Here is a 19,966-nt window from a genome sequence, read left to right on the forward strand (position 1 = left end):
AGGAGGTCAAAAGAGAAGCCAACAAGAGAACATTAGAGACTGGACAAATACTAGGTGTTGATTAGCTGTTGACTTTTCTGTCAGAACAAGTGAGTAGAAGGCAGAGTCACAGAAAGCAAATTATCTTGGAAGTGAGAATATAATTTCCCTTTGTGCAATGTGTCATGTGCTTAATGACAGCCTAGTACAGGAATGATGTGATCTTTATTTTTCTTACATTGTATTATGTTTTGGAGACAACTAGAATAATCCAACATGGAAAAATCTTTCTGATGATTTGTTTTGACCATGTGTTTGAGCTTCTCATAGTTTGGCCTTTGCACTCTTCAGAGCATCACAGAACACTGATCTCATTTGTCCTTCATCTGCAGTGGCCCTCATGGGCTGTTGTGCTACCCAAAATAGCGACACATAGGAATGCCCCAGTCTACCCCCATGACTCCTACTGTGAAGGGGTGTGCAGAGATAGCCAGCTCTGAACCTGCCAGGCTGGCTGTTTACAGCAGGGTTGTTACTGGAACAGGTCTGCTAGCTACTTTGTGCCCACTTTAGGCTGGTTCAGACAGTGTAAAGTGTCCCCAACACAGCCATGAATTTCCCCTCCAAAGTGTTGATTCTGTTACATTGACTATCATAGAGGGTGGTGATGGGTAATTGCTTACTCATTTTGAAGAATCTCTCATGTGCAGTTCATCAGGGTTCTGTTTCATCATATATACTAACTATACTAATACTATAGATGTGAGGCTGGTGGTGACAGTGAGATATGGTGAGCTACAAATAACCATTATGTGGTGTATTCTTTCTACTGTGTCTCTTTTTCATCAATGTTGAATGGTGTGGTGTCTTTATTTTCCCAGTGCTAGGCTGAAATAAAGGCTTAGAAGTGGCTTTATCTGGATAAATTGAGATGATGCTGGTTGATTCAGGAAATACCCAGCGTGTGTAATTGTCCACATGATTGTTTTTTCCCCAACTTTGTCAATTATTTTTTCTGGATCACTTCTTGTTCCTGATGGCCTGGATAACTTCTAGTAGACTCAAGTGCCTTTTTCACCTATTAATTGAATGATTGTGACTGTTTCTTTTGGATAGGTTTTTTACAATTACCTGTATTTTTGACGTCTTCCAATCACAATAAACCAATTTGCTCTCTACATAAAGCTTTCTTTAAAGAGCAGTTATAAGTTAGAGCTTATGCTCAGTGTTTCAGACTAATATCCTAGAACTAGTAGCTACATGGTTTGCATTCCCTGTTCTCTTTCAGATGCGATTTGTGGTGTTTACAAATCTAAAACATGGTTTTGGTCCTAGCTACCTAAGGAGCTGCCTGTCTCCATGTGCACTGCTTCACCAGTTCAGATCAGCTTACTGAGGGTATGTCTACACTATGGGATTATTCCGATTTTACATAAACCGGTTTTGTAAAACAGATTGTATAAAGTCGAGTGCACGCGACCACACTAAGCACATTAATTTGACAGTATGCATCCATGTAACGAGGCTAGCGTCGATTTTCGGAGTGTTGCACTGTGGGTAGCTATCCCGTAGCTATCCCATAGTTCCTGCAGTCTCCTCTGCCCCCTGGAATTCTTGGTTGAGATCCCAGTGCCTGATGGGGCAAAAAACATTGTCGCGGGTGGTTCTGGGTACAGCCTCACCCCTCCCTCTCCGGGAAAGCAACGGCAGACAATCATTTCACGCCTTTTTCCCTGGATTGCCCTGGCAGACGCCATAGCACGGCAACCATGGAGCCCATTTTGCTTTTTTTTACTGTCACCGTATGTGTACTGGATGCCGCTGACAGAGGCAATACTGCAGCACTACACAGCAGCATTCATTTGCCTTGCATGGTAGCAGAGATGGTTATCAGTCATTCTGTACCATCTGCTGCTGCCATTGTAAATTGGCAATGAGATGACGTTATCTGTTGTTCTGTACTGCCTGCTGCTGTCATAGGTGGGTGCCCCTGGCTGAGGTTGCTGGGGGCGCAAAGACAAAAATGGGAATGACTCCCCGAGTCAATCCCTCCTTTATGGTATCTAAAAATAGAGTCAGTCCTGCCTAGAATATGGGCAAGTGTACTAGAGAACCAGTGTATCAGAGAACCAGAGAGCACAGCCGCTCCGTGTCAGATCCCGCAGAAATGATGAGCTGCATGCCATTCACGGGGGTGCCCCTGCAACAACCCCACCCGTTGCTTCCCTGCTCCCCCAACTTTCCTGGGCTACCGTGGCAGTGTCCCCCATTTGTGTGATGAAGTAATAAAGAATGCAGGAATAAGAAACACTGACTTGTTAGTGAGATAAAATGAGGGGGAGGCAGCCTCCAACTGCTATGATAGTCCAGGCAGGACATTAAGCGGTGTGGGGGAGAGGAGCCCAGCATCCGCTGCTATGATAGTCCAGGCAGTACAGAATCTTTTCTTTACACATGAAAGGGAGGGGGCTGATGGAGCTCAGCCCCCAGTTGCTATGATGAGGACGGTTACCAGCCATTCTGTACCATCTACTGGAAATGACCGGAGTCATTCCTATTTTTACCCAGGCGCCCCGCCGACCTCACCTGAGGCCAGCCAGGAGCACTCACTTCAGCTATCAAGCAGTCATATTGTACCGTCTGCCACCGGGGAGGGAAGAGGAGCGGATACTGCTCTTTACTGCCCACCATCACGTCTCTACCAGCAGCATTCAGTAGACATAGGGTGACATTGAAAAAAGTCAAGAAACGATTTTTTCCCTTTTCTTTCATGGGGGAGGAGGGGGAGTAAATTGACGAGCTATACCCTGAACCACCCCGGAAAATGTGTTTGACCCTACAGGCATTGGGAGCTCAGCCAAGAATGCAAATGCTTTTCGGAGACTGCGGGACTGTGGATAGCTGGAGTCCTCAGTACCCCCTCCCTCCTCCATGAGCGTCCATTTGATTCTTTGGCTTCCGTTACGCTTGTCACACAAGCACTGTGCTGTGGCTCTGTCTATCATAGCCTGGAGATTTTTTTTAAATGCTTTGGCATTTCGTCTTCTGTAACAGAGCTCTGATAGAACAGATTTGTCTCCCCATACAGCGATCAGATCCAGTATCTCCCGTACGGTCCATGCTGGAGCTCTTTATTCTCAGGAGACTGCATTGTTACCTGTGCTGGTGAGCTCACCACGCAGGCCAAAGAGGAAATGAAATTCAAAAGTTCACGGGGCTTTTTCTGTCTACCTGGCCAGTGCATCCGAGTTCAGATTGCTTTCCAGAGCGGTCACAGTGGTGCACTGTGGGATACTGCCCGGAGGCCAATACCGTCGATTTGCGGCCACACTAACCCTAATTTGATATGGCAATACTGATTTCAGCACTACTCCTCTCGTCGGGGAGATGTACAGAAACCGGTTTAAAGAGCCCTTTATATCGATATAAAGGGCCTCGTTGTGTGGACGGGTGCAGGGTTAAATCAGTTTAATGCTACTAAAATCGGTTTAAACACGTAGTGTAGACCAGTCCTGACTCTCACTAACAGTCCTTAGATGTGGCTATCACCACATTTTCATCCAGAAACCATGACTTTAGAATTTGCTTCTCTAACTTATCTGACACAACTAGTTTGACTTTCAGGACATATTACAAAGCTCCTGCGTTCTCTCAGGGTTTGTCTCTGGGAATGGTGGGACAGTTTTGCAGTTTGATTTTGTGGTGAGTGTCTTTATATCTAGCTGATATCAGTCAGCTAATTTTGTATTTTTAAGCTCATTTTGTAAGTGTGCAGTGAGGCAAACATGATAGACATATTTTAAAGAAAAATATATTTTAATACCTTTTAAAAAGTGTTATTTAGTCATGTGTAACTGTTATATGCTGCTAGCTATGGTTTAGGAAGCAGAGGTACTTTTGGAAGTCTGCACATGATTTTCACCTACTTTTGGCAAAAAAGAGCTATTACTTTATGTAATGCCTTTATATGCTGACAGTCAAACTTTGCCATCATGTATATGAGTGTAAAGCTGAAATAACTCCAGTGAAGTTAATGGAGTTATATCAGCTTTATACTGATATAGCTGTGGGCAGATTTGGCCTCATGAGTGTATTCTAATTTGTGTAATAAGCTTTTATATCACGCTTTTCATCCTTAGCTCTCAGAGCGCTTTACAAAGTGTGTTTTACAGATGGGGAAACTGAGGGGAAGTGATTTGCCCAAGCTCTCACCAAAAACCAGTGGTGGGGCCAGGAACTGAACCCAGGTCTTCAGAGTCCTAGGCCATTAGGTCACATTGCTTCCTGCTGACTGGGTATATTCTATTATTATTTTACAGCTGTCTAGAAATGGTTGATGTAGAAAGGACATGTACAATCCTGGAGCCTTAAAATTCCACTTCTTCTAAAACAATAAGCATTTTTTCCTTACAGGAACTCAGTGTTATTAAACAGAGTTCTCCTGGTACTGTTGGTGGAATGTAAGACTCTGGAACTGTACATACAAACATTCATGGAAATAATTTCTTCATCAGAAGCTTGTCTCTGCAGGAGAGAGAGCTTTCTCAATGACTGGTCCAAGACTTGTGGCATGAGCTAAGAACCACCACAAACCTTGTCACTTTCTGTTCCAAGTGCAAGGATCACATCTTCTAACTTGCCTTCACCAGTACAAACGCACAGCAGCATAAACATATAATTAAAAAAACAACCAAAAACTGCTCAGACAGTTTATCCTTGGGAAGGGGTGCAGAGAGAGAGAATGAAGCACAACTGACAGATGCTGATTTCACCACTTACTGACCTTTTGGAAGGGACTCAGCTACCAGTGATAAGAACCTTAATAGAATACAGCAGAGAAAGCACTCTCTACCAAACTTTAGTGGTTCACTTCTTGAACGATTGATCTTGGAAATACCACATGCCAATTTCTGCAGTTTTTGTGCACATTTATTTTAGGCCTTAACAGATTAAACCTAAGTATTTATGGGCTCACAATCAAATAAAATTTGAATCTGGCTGGCAGAGATCTGCCTGGGGGAATCAGAAGAGAAAGGAGTTTGGCTCGGTGGCTGGGGGAGAGGGGGCAGGGGTTAAAAGATATGAGGTTTAGAACTGTTTGGGAATTCTTTGATTAAACTTTTTTGTCAGAAAATGCTGGTTGGTTAAAACCAAAACTTTTTGTGAGAATGTACCGGTTTCAGCTGAACTTTCATTAGGATTGCTCAGATCCAGGAAGTAATTTTTGGTCAAAATCAGAAAAAGAGAGTAAAATCTATCCCAGGACACTCACTTCGGCTATGAGAGATCCATCCTAGGTTCATACCAGTGACTTGAACGTGCAGGGGCGGCTCCAGGCCCCAGCACGCCAAGCACATGCTTGGGGCAGGAAGCCACGGGGGGCGCTCTGCCGGCACCATGAGGGCAGCAGGCAGGCTGCCTACGGAGGGTCTGCTGGTCCCACGGCTTCGGTGGACCTCCCGCAGGCGTTCCTGTGGAGGGTCCACTGGTCCCACGGCTTCCGCGGACCTCCTGCAGGCGTGCCTGCGGGAGGTCTGCCGAAGCTGCAGGACCAGCAGACCCTCCGCAGGCAAACTGCCGAAGGCAGCCTGCCTGCCGTGCTTGGGGCGCCAAAATCCCTAGAGCTGCCCCTGTGACTGTGGGTCTCCTGACCGCTAGGCTATTGGCTATTTTGGCCTGGGTGTGTGTCTCTTTTGGGTTTTTCTGCAAAAATCTTAGATAAGTCTCAGTTTCATTCTGATGGGAAGAATGTTGAAGTCACAAAAAATATTATGAGATTAGAAAACCATTTGCTGACCAGTTCTAATGAGTCAGACCAAGGGTCGTAGATCTGACTGAAGTGCAGAGGTGTTCTGGTGGTTCATATATGTGTGTTTAAATGGGCAAGAAAGTCTAAGAGAAGAGGGGTAGAGGATTAGGTGGGGCTTTACCTACGCACCTGGCAGCTTCATCTCCAGTTTATCCTCCTTTCAACACTTCAAGTTTCCCTGCAATTTCTCTGAGCCAGGGAACTCTGCTAATCCCATTAAAGCCCATAGCTTCTGTGGAAAGCCTGTCCCATTGATCTCTTCCTGCCCTGGTCTCTGGACTTACAACTCCTTCATCTTGATTAAGGGATGCCACAACTCTCCTTCATGGGCTGTCCCATTCAGACAGGTTTCCCCAGCCACCACTCTCTGTTCTGGTCTAGTGCCCATCCCTGGGAGCAGACTCTCTCCTGAACTGATAATCCCCTATAATTCTCCTCTCCAGGCTGTCTTCCCCTCTCTGTTCCTGAGAGTCACCAGCTAGGTTTTACCATGTTAAGATGGTAACTACCTGATTAACATATGACCCCATTCCCCAGCTAGGCTGCTGCTCCTTTTTATAGCGGTTTCCTTAAAAGTGCCATGTCATGGAATAAGGGTTGGCTGGCCTCAGGTTCCAGTACCCCTTAAATGAGACATACCACCCTGCTACAGTGTACCACTTCTAACAAGCTCATGTACCACAGCAAGGCAGCCTCTGCTCTATATAATGCACCAGCTTTCTGTTATATAAATTCATGTGTGTATTATTAGCTCATGAGTTAAAGGCAGAAAAACAGAATGAAAACCTTCCATCCCTTGCAATTTTACTTGAAATCAACATAACCTAACTTTTTGGCTCTTATCAATATTTTAAAACTGCGAACAGTGACTTAGATGGCTGAAATGAGCAGTAACAACCAGCATTGTAGTACACCACCAGGGACACAAGGAATGTCGGTCGCTGTAAGTAAGATTCTAACTGGTATTTATTACAAAAGCGTTATAAAAAGAAAACTGACTCATAAGCTTTGATTAGTTGAAAAAAACAGTTTATATTTTCAAAACAGAGATGGTGGGGCACAAGGGCTTCAATTCTGCCTGGTCCTTATACAACCTTTACAAAGTGAGGAGGCTCCTTAATCCCTCCTCGCTATGCTCCTGTGTAAGGGCCTTGCAGAATCTGGCCTTAAAAGACTACGCATAGGTCATACACTACAGGGTACATGGTGCCTTCTGGGAACTTATGAGGATTATGCTGATAGTTTGCCCTTGATAAGAGGGATAGATTAAAAAGGGAGAAAAAAAGACAATCCACACTAGGCAATGTGATGGGGTCATCACCACTATATTGTCAGTATGATTTATAGTTTGCACAAAGTACGTCAGTTTGAACAAAAAATAGTCTTGGAACAAATAGAACCAAACCCAGGATCTGAATCTTTCAAAACTTTGGGGAAGTTTAGATCTGATTTTGCAACCCAGGCCCAGCTCTAGTCAGAATTCACTTAACAGCAATTCTAACAAAGCCAAGTAAAATAGATCTGTATGCTTAATTTTATAATCTTAAATGGTATAACTGCATAATTAGTGGACTCAGAATATCCCTCATGTCTATGCTGAAGGTCTACTGCAGGGGTCGGCAACCTTTCGGAAGTGGTGTGCCGAGTCTTCATTTATTCACTCTAATTTAAGCTTTTGCATGCCGGTAATACATTTTAATGTTTTTAGAAAGTCTCTTTCTATAAGTCTATAGTATATAACTAAACTGTTGTATGTAAAGTAAATAATGTTTTTAAAATGCTTTAAGAAGCATCATTTAAAATTAAATTAAAATGCAGAGCCCCCCGGACCAGTGGCTGGGACCCGGGCACTGTGAATGCCGCTGAAAATCACCTTGCGTGCAGCCTTCGGCATCTGTGACATAGGTTGCCTACCTCTGGTCTACTGTATTCTAGGTCTAGCATCCTGCCTTTTGCAGCTTTCCAGGTCAGCAGACTGGAGATTCTGTAGCATTTACAAATACATTAAAAATTAGGTTTTTATTGAATGAAATCTGAAAGTAAGTAGAATCACTACATGTTAATAAGTGTAATCACTTCCCATAGATTTTTTTTATTAAATTTAATTGTTTTTTTTTCTGACATCTCAATTCTAATATTCAGTTTGCTGCAGAATTTTGTATTGAAAATGTATAATCTTTACAGAAGTTGTCAGGAGGAAAGAGGTTTTTGGCAGCTGGGTATGGGACAATTGGGGCTTCTGGCACCAAGGGAGGCACTGGGGACGCAATTTGGGTTTCTGAGATGAGTATTAGTTGGATGTTGAAATGATCAGCTATTATAGTTAAGGGTTGACAATAAAATTAGCATTATCGGCTTTCAAAATTAACACCCTGTGATGAATGAACTATTGTTTCACACTGTCTACATCCCTGTATTGACTATAGGCTCTTCCCATCTTAAAAGTACTGTTTGCAGCCATAAGGACTAGAAACCCAGGGCATGTTTACACAGCGATTAAACACCTAGGGCTGGCCCATGTCAGCTGTCTTGGGCTTCAGGACTGAGCGTCCTGAAAAGGGTTAGGTTCCCAGAGGCAGAATCTGGGCTTCAGCCCAAGCCCGAACACTGCAGCTTTATAGCCCTGCAGTCAGAGCACCACAAGCCCAAATCACCTGACACAGGCCAGCTGCAGACGTTTAATTGCTGTGTGGACATAGCCACAGTGTCTGATTTTTTTTTCCTTTTTTCCTAAAGTGAATAGTAGGTGGGTATAAAATCCTTTGCTGATGTGTGGTGGAGAATTTTGATTTGGTAGCATTTTATACCCACTTTATATAGATTTAAATGACACAAAGCAGTGGAAAATTAGACTCAAGTCCTCGGGTCTGGTGAAAATGAGCTCAGCACAGGACTCAAGGGAAGGAAGAGCAATAATATGGCTTTATGTCTATTAGATCTGTCACAGCTCTGGGGCTGGCATAAAACTGGTTCAGCCTGTTATGTCAGCTGGGAATCAGCCTGAGCACAGCAGCTCACTCCTCCAGCCACGCCCTCTAATTTGAGCCACAAGGGGCCAGTCACAGAGTCACAGCAGTCAAATCCTTAGCTGCCCAGTTAGGCCAGCTTCATGGCCCATTTGCACCAAGCCTCTAGGTTTTGGAGGTTTTATCAATGAAGGCTTGAGTTCTGGAACATACATCTGCAAGAGAGGTTGGATTCTTTGGGTTGTTCCATGGCTATGGTTTTGGAGAGTACACAGAGCCCTGGGAATAGATACAGCTGCGTATTTTGACATTTGATTATAGTGGAGCAGTTGGGAAACCATAGCTAAGGTTGCATTACCATATTTCAGTTTGATACAGCAGCAGAACGAATATAGTGCATATAACTGTCACACAGTTTAACATGCTATATGCTTTGTAACACTACTTGTTGTTGCCCCAGTGAAATGAAATAATTTTTTATTTAACTTGATTCTAGCAAATTAAGTTTCATAAAGCAAAAAACTGACCCCAGTCCTGCAATCAGATCAATGTGGGTGGACTCTTGTGTTGGTTGCTGAGCTCCATTGAAGTCAGTGGGGCTTCATGCAGAGAAAAGGATCTGCTTGCAGGATTAGGGCCTGGACAACTGTCTTCTTGAAGTGGATGGAAGAAGTGGCTCAAAAGAGTGTCAATGTTATTGGGCAGTTACGTTGAGACAGACTTAAATAGATGTGCCTCTGTTTATTAGGATCAATTCTCCAAAGCAAAATAGAAGGAAGAAAATCGCAGTCCAGAGAATGGAGCCCGATAATTAATAACTTGTGGCCTACCAGTGTAGATACTCCAAGTTTTCTCACAAAGTTTTAAAGACTTTTCTCCTGCATCAAAGTGATGCTAGACACTTGCACATCTGATCTAGACAAAACTTGCATTGACTTCAATGGGAGTTTTGCCTGACTGAGTCTTCCAACAGCTGGCTCTAAATTTGGGGTAGAAGTTAAATTTCCTTCTAATATCATTTTTACTTCCTCCTGCTCATGAGATAGGAAGTAATAATGGAAATTACAGTAGAATTAAAGAAAGCTTTTTCTCTCTGCTAATATTATCACATGGAAAAGTGTAATCATAATGCAGAATTCATAGTTTTGAAAGTGAAAATGCTAATTTATGTTGTATATTGTGGTACATATATTGCATAATATGTATATTTTCAAGTTGGAATTTCATGTTATTTAGTACAGGAATACTGTTCCTACCCATAAAGGATCACTTTCAGCAGTGCCTGTAAGAGTAAGTGTGAGGCATATCTTTATGTTTGTGAATGAATGCCCATACACATTCCACATGAGGGCAAGCATGGAGTCCTACTGCCCAAAAAGCATGTTTCCACTAAGCACATAAAGTTTTCTACATGAATCTGCAGGGGAATCATTAACCCACCTCCGTTGAATCTGGTGTGTCACATTATTTTTATGACATAGCAGTAAAGCATAGGACTCTTGTGCTGTGCTGTGAAAATGCAGTTTTTCCAATTAAATAATTAATATTAATTATAATATATTAATAATTAATATTAACTTTTTGAAAAAGGGTGCTTCTTATAGTCCTGGCTATTTGGCTCTAATAGCTCCATGTGTAGACATGTATGTGCCTGTTGCCTTACACAGGTATATAGAAAAAATTGTCTATGCTTTTCTAGAATGACCTACTGTAATGCTGCATCAGAACTCACTGAACAGAGAAGAAAGAACTAAAAATATTTTGTTAATGACAGGTCAGAATAAAATTATCTATCTTACTTCATTTTCCTGATCCATCACATGGAGGTCCAGAAGCCACATTAGAGCACTGTAATCCTTCATCAGAGTGTGTGTTTGGTTGCCTAACATCTGTGGATTGTTAAGATAAGTTATTACACAGACCTCTTTAGTTTAGATTGGTTTGGAACACGTCCCAGAATATTCAATCAGGATATAATTCCCGCATGCTGCTAGACTGCTTGCTTCACATACTTCTCTAAAAATGTTTTTCAATAAACAGCTTTCTTACTGAAACTGTTATGTCACCTCAATTTTTTTATTTCCTTCTTAAAGAAAAGCTTTTGTCATTTTTCCCTTTGGACTGAATATAGCTCAAGGCAAACATAGCATTTAATATAGCTAAGTCCTGAAGAGAATCCTAAACAGAGATGTAGTGTAGCTTCTTTGTGAGTATAATGCAGATTTCCTACATATATAATCTGTAGTGCTTGATGTGTATGTTATATCCATGCTGTAGTGTTGAAAGACTGGTGTGGGGATATGTTCTATTGTAATTTCACATCTAGTACTTCTCTCTTTTGTATCCTGTATTTATTTCGATGTCTGCTTCTGCCTTAACTACTACCAATTGTTTAGGTTGAATAATTTTGTCCATAACAAATATTTGCAATAACAAAGTAAAAGGAGATTGGGTAAGTTTGTTAGTAAATTCACAGGAAAAAGTTTATTGCATATCTTTTGATCTTATAGGTACACTTAGGTTGTATATATAAGAAATTGTGAATGATATTGTTGACAGAGTTACCAGTTTCACATTTTAAAATGTGTATGTTTGAGAATTTGATTATAATTTCCGGCTTATTCTAGTTATCTACAAAATAACTTGTTTTGAATTTTAATTAAAAGAACTCATATCACTCACAACTCACAACAGCTTTTTAAACCTTTCTGTGAGCTATTGATTTAATAGCTATTGATTTAATAGCTTTTAGCTAATGACTATATACACCTGAGAGCAAGCGAATGAGACATATATATATATTTATTACCAGGTCGCTACTGCCTGACTGGTTAGCCATCACATTCAAGTTTATATACACATTTTAAAATGTTTCTTCCTGGTTAATCTAGTCTACATTTTAAACTTATTTTGCATGACCACATACTTATTCAGTTCCTCTGTTTCAAAATCAAAATATCCCAGGTGAAGAAAGTAGGACATTATAATATCAAAAGCAGGTTTTTAAAATGTCTACCATTTGTTTTAAAGGAGAAGCTGCCATTCCTATTACCTGTGGAAGATTGTTTCTATTTTTAACACAGTATATGTCTGCACCACTGCTGCAGTAATTGTAACCTTTGATTAGATTCTTTTTTGAAGTAGAGCAATTAAAAATATTTTAATATCTTCCTCGAAAGGGAAAAAAATAGCCTATTTCTGCTGTTGGATACAGGCACATTATAGATATGGCTATGGATAAAAAGGATTTTTTTCCTGACATTTTAGTCAACTTGGGTAGAACTTGTATACCATTTGTAAGTTCTGATGTATTCTTTATGATCTAATGTGTTAACCCATTTTAGGATCCTTTTAACAAATCTGAATTATGCTTACTGAATAAAATGTCTGAAGATTGTTTTTCTTTGTGCTATATGAAATGCCTTTGTTGCTGGTATGCAAAGAACTTTTCTTCAGTTCTTGGTATTGTCACAGCCAAAACTCTGTTCTGTTCTGCAGTTTTTCCTGAAAAATTATGGTTTCTTCAGATCCTTTTTATGTTAAATATTGTGTGGTGTATCTGTACTTTTACACACAGACAATATTTGAAAAATATTTTTCACTTTCTTTTTTTTCTTGTTTCACAACTTCATTTATGGTTCTATTCTAGCTGTTATTAAACTTGCATAACTTTTCTTTTTTGCTTCTATTATTGGTTTCCATAATTTCTTTTCCCCTTTTTTCTTTCTATGTCTGATGAAATTGTCTCTCTTCCCTATTCTCCCCTTTTCCACATGAGTCTTCTTTCTTCAAAGTATCCTCTTCTTTCCCTAATTATTGTGGGGTTTTTAAAATTTGTATTCACTTTACTTTCCCCATTCAGCTCGCATTTTTCTCTTACCATCTTTTCTCACAGTACCTGCTGGCCCTCATTCCCTGTAAAACACCTACAGGGCCACCCAGAGGGGGAGGCGAGTAGGGCAATTTGCCCCAGGCCCCTGGCCCCACGAGAGTTTTTCGGGGCCCCTGGAGCAGGGTCCTTCACTGTGCCGGGTCTTCATGGGTAATTCGGTGGTGGGTCTCGAAGCGGAAGGACCCCCCCACCACCGAAGCAGGGGCCTCCATCGCCGAAGACCCCAGGCCCCCTGAATCCTCTGGGTGGCCCTGAACACCTATGCTTAGAAAAAGGCCTTATTATGTGTGCTGTGGTTTTCCAGTGCTGCAGTGGAAAAAGTAACCCATATATGTACACAGTTTAATGGTGACCACCAGAAACTGGAACGCTTGGGCTTTTTTTAGATGTAACTGAGAGATCTAGCACATAGTCATCTCTCAATGATGCAGATGTTTGATCTTTAGCTAATAAGGAAGATTTTTCTGGTTTCTTAAAATACTGTACACAATTTTTCATTTCATTATTGTATCTAGTTACATATCAGTATATTTCTTTAGGCCTGGAGTGTACAACATTGGTAAGTAGTTGTGTTTGGTGTAGTTGAAAGTATTCACAATATGTAATTAATTCATTTTGAAAAACTGCCTGAGATTTGACATTGTTATGTGGGAAGAAAATATTAAGGAGAAATTCTGTAACAATATGTATTTCTTTAATAGTTCATAGTATCGATTGGAAGGGAGAAGTTAACTGGCTTGAGTTTTACAATCCCAAGTTCAAGTTCATTTCAGGTCATGTCACTAGTGAACATTAGTTTGATAATCCCATTCTAATGTTTGTCCGCACTAAAAAAATCTACTAAACACCAACAACCTGCATAACCCCTCCATACCATTTTGTCAGTCTTTACTCAAAAGAGGCCCAGCACTGAGGTAACAGATTAAGATTGAGATATACTGACAGAACATTGTGGAAGCACCTGCCTGCAGTATGCTTGGCCCTAGTAGTAGAGTGATTCACACTTTTGTGAGCATACCATGAGCACTGTCATGAGCACAAACTTCATCCAATTAAAAAAATACTATGTATGAAGACTTATAAAACAAGGAAATATATTAGAGTTTAGAGAATACTTACACAGATCTTTTTATCTTCAACTAGGTTATGTGGGTATGCAATTTATGTCGAAAGCAACAAGAAATCTTAACAAAGTCTGGAGCGTGGTTTTTTGGAAGTGGTCCACAGCCGCCAAGCAGTCAGGATGGAGCACTGAGTGATACAGCTACTGGTGGAAGTTCTGATGCACCTAGAGAAAAGAAAGCAAAGCTTCAGGAGCGTTCCAGATCTCAGACTCCCTTAAGTACAGCAGCTGCCTCATCACAGGAAATCTCTTCTAGTGTGCAGTCTGACAGGAGGAAAGGAGCAGAATTATCACAGCAAGCTATGGGCCTGGAACAAAAGCAAGCTTCATCAAGGTCTAGAAGTGAACCTCCAAGAGAGAGGTAATACTTCCTAATTTGTCTTTACACATCCATAGCATCTGAACTGCTAGTTAAGCAGCGTTGCACAATAATGTATTTCTGGGAGATTACATCTGTCCCTCATTTGCTTTATGCACTCAAGATCAAAGGTCAACTATGTTTATTGACCAGGAAAGTGCAAAAATTCACTAAGGAAAGCACTATCTGGAATATGCAGTGAACTCTATGCAAGTGAAGTTTAAAAATATAGTAAGACAGTTGCACTTTTGACTTACTAGGAATAAATACCATGTTTGCAAAATCAGACTGATGGTTGGTTTGCTTTGTGTTCACAGAGGGTCTTAAAGCCATTTCGTAATTAAAAGGACCCTTTCGAAGTTGTTATACCAAAAACTGACCTGACTCAGAACTGTATTTTTTATAATTAGTAAATCAGTCACTGGTGAAGTAATAAAAAAGAAAAAGACTGGGGATTCTGTTTGATGTGCTCACACTTGCTATGTCTTTCGTAATCTTACCAGTCATCAGAAGTTACTTTGTAATAATTTAAATAACACAACAGTATTAAAAATAGGTTGCTTACACATGTAAGATAAACTGTAATTACGTCTAAATATATGTGTTTATTTGCAAGTGAGAATAAGGCCACCCATAAACAACTTATAGTATTTAACTTAGTAAATTAATGGTGTGGTATTCTTTGGTTATATGTGTACTGTCATGAATCTGCTGAACCGAAACAGGTCAGCTGAGAGCAGTGTGATGAATCTGCTGCTGCTCTTTTGGAAGCTAACTAGAAGGAGATAGGGCAACCAGTGGGGAAGCCTTTGTTCTGTGGCAGTAGGGTGCCTGGCTGGAAACCTGCAAGGATTGCAATGGAAGCACCTTTCCCTGGTGGCTGCTCAGGGGAGGGTTGCTAAGCTGCTTGCAGTCCTGTATTACAAGGAACGTCCCTTATCTAAATAGAAGATGGCCTGTCCTGTACTAAATCAGTACAGGATGCCTTTTATCCTGTATTTCAATAGCAAGGGACCCGTCCGTACTCAGGGATGCATCTTCCACTCCCCTCCCGACTCTGGCCCTTCAGTGCTGCACAGGGAAAGCAGACAGGGACATGCTCAAGGCCGGGATCAGGAGGGGAGTAGAAAGATGCACCCATGAGTGTTCGCCCCTGTCATAAATAGATAGCTAAGGGTTAATGTTTCTTTCACCTGTAAAGGGTTAACAAAGAGAACCAAACACCTGACCAGAGGACCAATCAGGAAACAGGATTTTTCAAAGCTGAGGGAGGGAATATTTGGGTCTGTGTCTTTTGTCTGGCTCTCAGCTATGGGGGATCTTTCTATCTGTAAGTTCTAATCTTCAGTTTCAAAGTTGTAAGTACAAAGTAGAAAAACAATGGCTGTTATTGTTTTTCTGTATTTACATGTGTGTAGTTTGCTGGAATGTTTAATTGTTTCTTTTTGAATAGGCTGTTTATTCATATTTTTTCTTTTAAGCAAAGCCCTGTGTTATTGTCAACTTGATGAGAGATCTGTTCATGTGTTTTTTCTTTCTTTTTTATAAAGCTTTCTTTTTAAGACTTGTTTGAGTTTTCTCTCTGGGTGGCTAAGGAACGACAGGGAGGGAAATTCTCTTTGTGTTAGGCCAACGGAGGGTGAATTCTCGCAGCACAGGAAATTGGGGGAGGGAGAGTAAGGGGAAGAGAGATGAATCTTTTCTGTTTCCTTGTATTTTGGGTTTGTCTCTTTGTGGAAGAGAGGAGACATGCTTCTTGGTATTGTGATGTAAAGAGGTTGCATAGTAACTCTCAGGTTAGCCCAGAGAGGAAATTCTGGGTGGAGAGAGGTGGGGGGAATAGTTTATTTCCCTTTGTGGTAAGACTCAAGCCTCTGGTCTTGGGGTCCCCAGGGAGAGTTTTGGGAGACCGGAGTGAGCCAAGACACTGGAAAATTTCTTGGTGGTGGCAGCGAGATCAGATCTAAGTCTGTAATTAAGCTTAGGGGTTCATGCTAGCTTTCAGATATGACGATGGCTTGCAGAATAATAGGGGTCAGATTTTTTTGGATGTGATCAGACGGATTTCTTATCAAGTAGTTGAAGTACCTACGAGAGGGGATGCTTTAGATTTGGTTTTAGTGAGTAGTGAGGACTCGTAGAAAATGATGGTAGAGGAACCTTGGTTCGAGTGATCATGAGCTGATTCATTCAATTAGATGGAAGGATAACAAACGTAGATCTGGGTTAGTGTTTTCGACTTCTCGAGGGCTATTTTAAAGAGTTAAGGAAATTAGTTAGGGAAGTGGTTGGACGGAGGAATTTGTGGATTTAAATGCGGAGGAGGCTGGAATTACTTTAGTCGCAGCTGCGGAAACTGTCGGAAGCCTGCATCCCAAGAAAGGGGAAAAAAACCATTGGCAGGAGTTGTGAGCCAAACTGGATGAGCAAGCACTCAGAAGAGGGATTAGGAAAAAGGCAGAAAGCTTTCAAGGGAGTGGGAAGAAAGGCGGGATTGACAAGGGAAGCTACCTTAGTGAGGTCAGAACATTGTTAGGGATAAGTGAGGAAGGCTAAACGCGTAGAATGACCTTGCAAAGGGAATCAATACCAATAGTAAAGGTTCTAAGCCACAAAATAGAGAAAACAAAGAAGAAGGAAGTGGGGCGCTATACACTGGAGATGGAACGGAGTTAAGGATAACCTAGGCATGCCAATATCTTAAATAGTATTTTGCCTCGGTCTTTTATAGACTAGTGAGGAGTTTAGGGTGATGGGGATGATAAAGAGAATGTGGATATGGAGGTGGATATTTCGAATCTCAGGTAGAGGCCAACTTGAACAGTTGATGGGACAAAATCGGAGGAGGACAATCTCCATCCCGGATATTAAGGAATGCGCGTGAAATTGCGAGCCCGTTAGCGAGAGTAATTTTTAAGCAATCGGTAACTCAGGGGTTGTACCGTACGACTGGAGAATTGCTAACGTAGTATCCATTTTTAAGGAAAGGGAATAAAGATGATATCGGTAATTATATGGCTGTTAGCTTGACGTCTGTAGTGTTGTAAGGTCTTGGAAAAATTTTAAGGGAGAAGTAGTTAGGACATTGAGGTCAATGGTAATTGGGCAGAATTGCAACATGGATTTACTAAAGGTAGATCGTGCCAAACCAACTGTCTCTTCTCTTTGAGAAGTGACGGATTACTTAGACAAAGGAATGCGGTAGATCTAATTTACCTCGATTTCAGTAGGCGTTTGACACAGTTCGCATGGGGAACTGTTAGTTAAATTGGAAAAGATGGGGATGAATATGAAGTTGTAAGGTGGATAAGGAATGGTTAAAGGGGAGACTCCAGCGGTCGTACTGAGAGGTGAATTGTCAGGCTGGAAGGAGGTTATGGGAGTCCCTCAAGGATCGTTTTGGGACCGATTTATTTAACCTTTTGTTACTGACTTGGCACAAAGAGCGGGAATGTGCTAATAAAGTTTGTGGATGCACGAAGCTGGGGGTATTGCTAACACGGGAAGGACCGGATACTATTCAGGAAGATCTGGACCACCTTGTAACTGGAGTAAATAGTAATAGGATGAAATATAATTGAAAAGTGCAAGGTCATGCACTTAGGGATTAATAATAAGAATTTTAGATATACGTTGGGACGCATCAGTTTGGAAGTGACGGAGGAGTAGAAGGACCTTGGGGTATTGGTTGATAGCAGGTGACTATGAGCTGCCAATGTGATATGGCTGTTAAAAAGCAAATGGCGGTTTTAGGATGATCAGGCGAGGTATTTCCAGCAAGGAGAAGGAGGTGTTAGTGCCGTTATATACGGCACTGGTGAGACCCACCTGGAATATTGTGTGCGTTCTGGTGTCCATAATGTTTAAGAAGGATGAATTCAAACTGGAACAGGTTCAGAGACGGGCTATAGGATGATCCGAGGAATGGAAAATCTGCCTTATGAAAGGAGACTCAAAGAGCTTGGGCTTGTTTAGCGGCAAAAGGAGGCTGGCGGGGGGATATGCTTGCTCTATATAATATATCAGGGGGATAACGTTAGGGAGAGGGAGGAATTATTTAGTTTAGTACTAAATGTAGGCACAAGGACGAATGGGTACAAACTGGATATTAGGAAGTTTAGACTTGAATTAGACAGGTTTCTAAACCATTAGGGGAGTGAAGTTCTGGAACAGCTTCCGAGGGGGCAAAAGACTTATCTGGCTTTAGATTAAGCTTAGAAGTATCTATGGAGGGATGTAAAAACGAAGGAAAAATTGGCAAATAAAAAAAAAGATAAAAAAATGGAATACAAAACTCAAAAAAGAAAAAATCAAAAAAAAAATAAAGAAAAAAAAAAAAAAAAAAAAAAAAATAAAAACAAAAAAGAAAAGAAAAAAACAAAAAAAAAAACTAAAAAAACAAATAAAAAGAAAAACAAAAATAAATAGAAAAATAAAAAAAAAATAAAAAAAAAAACAGACAAAAACAAAAAAAAAAAAAAAAAAAAAAAAACACTAAAGAAAAAAAAAAAAAATAAAAAAGAACAAAAAAAAAAAAATAAAAAAAAAAAAAAATAAAATAAAATAAAAAAAAAAAAAAAAAAAAGTCTAAATAAAAAATACCACTCAAGTCTCAATGATGGATAGTTTTATTTGGGTATATCTTGACAAAGACGTTAGGTGATCGGCCAGATCAAGATACTAGCTCAGTGGCTACTTGTTGAAGGGATGTTGGATGGATGTAACTACCACATCTGGAGCAGATTCTTTCTGGGTGACTGTAAGCTTGAGCTAGACCACAGCCGTACTGATGCCATATTTGGCAGGCGAAGATTTTCTCAGGGGCATTGCAGACGGCTGGGATTTTTCGCCTTCCTCTGCAGCGTGGGATTGGAGTCGTTGATGGTGGATATTCTTAGCAGACTTGAGGTCTATCAAATACACAATTTGAGGATTTCAATAACTCAGTCATGGGTTAGGGGTTGTTATAAATGTGTATGGGTAGGGTTTTGTGGCCTGCCTTGTGCAGGAGGTCAGACTAGATGATCATATTGGTCCCTTCTGACCTATGAGTCTATGAGTCTATGAACACTAAGGTTCAAATCTGAGTAGGAAGCTATGATAGCCCCCTTATGCACAGGGCCCCTTACTAAATCGAGCCCTTGAGCATGGCCCCATTTGGTTTCCCTGCACAAGCTCTGTCTGTCTGTCAGGCATGTGGATGGGGTTGCGTGCCCTTGAGCTGTGCAGAAGGAAGAGCGTCAGGAAGGGACTCTGTCTGGGAAGGTGGTCAGTACTCTTGGGGTATAGCCTCCCCACTCGCAAAGTCTCTTCCAACATCCCCAACAGGGCACACAGCACTGCAGCAGGCAAAGACCAGCAACTGCAACCTCCAACTTGGCTCCTGGCTCCCATGCAGAACCTGAACACTGAGGCCCTGGGTTCTCTGCAGCATCTAGAGCTGAAGAAAGAGAAACCCTAGGAAGCATGGGAGAGGGAAAAAGGGACTTGACCCCACAGCTTCAATTCAAGATTGGAGATAATTGAGGTCTGTCCCGTATTTTTTAAATATGATTTTGGCAACCCTACTTCAGGGTGACCAAGATTGGGCTTCTGGAAGTTGCCTGCATATAGCTGGGTCTACCTTGGTTTAAAAGTATGAGCACTCATAAGCACTAACTGATAAGAACTTGTATGTAGGATAAACAGACAGACAACATCCTACCTTACCTTGTAACATCAAATTCTCCCCAACAATGAACAACAATCTGCTTCATGGCACTGAAATCAACCCTATCTCAGCTGAGAGGCATGAATACAGTAACAAAGTACTATATGTTCCCTTTCTATTTTGCTCACT

General features: G+C 41.2%; 1 protein-coding gene across 43 annotated transcripts in view; it reads left to right on the forward strand.

The window, feature by feature from the left end:
* RIMS1 (regulating synaptic membrane exocytosis 1) overlaps positions 1-19,966 on the forward strand; it is a 537,317-nt gene that overhangs the window by 229,545 nt on the left and 287,806 nt on the right. For 42 of the 43 annotated variants that reach the window (XM_075063753.1, XM_075063758.1, XM_075063781.1 and 39 more), the window contains exon 3: positions 13,790-14,130. In XM_075063753.1, coding sequence (XP_074919854.1) covers positions 13,790-14,130 — 341 coding nt within the window. Of the gene's footprint in view, positions 1-10,805; positions 10,961-13,789; positions 14,131-19,966 lie in introns of those variants that run through there. The other variant, XM_075063770.1, reaches the window with a different exon arrangement.

The sequence above is a fragment of the Chelonoidis abingdonii genome, chromosome 3, assembly GCF_003597395.2.
Source record: "Chelonoidis abingdonii isolate Lonesome George chromosome 3, CheloAbing_2.0, whole genome shotgun sequence".
Taxonomy (NCBI): Eukaryota; Metazoa; Chordata; order Testudines; family Testudinidae; genus Chelonoidis; species Chelonoidis abingdonii.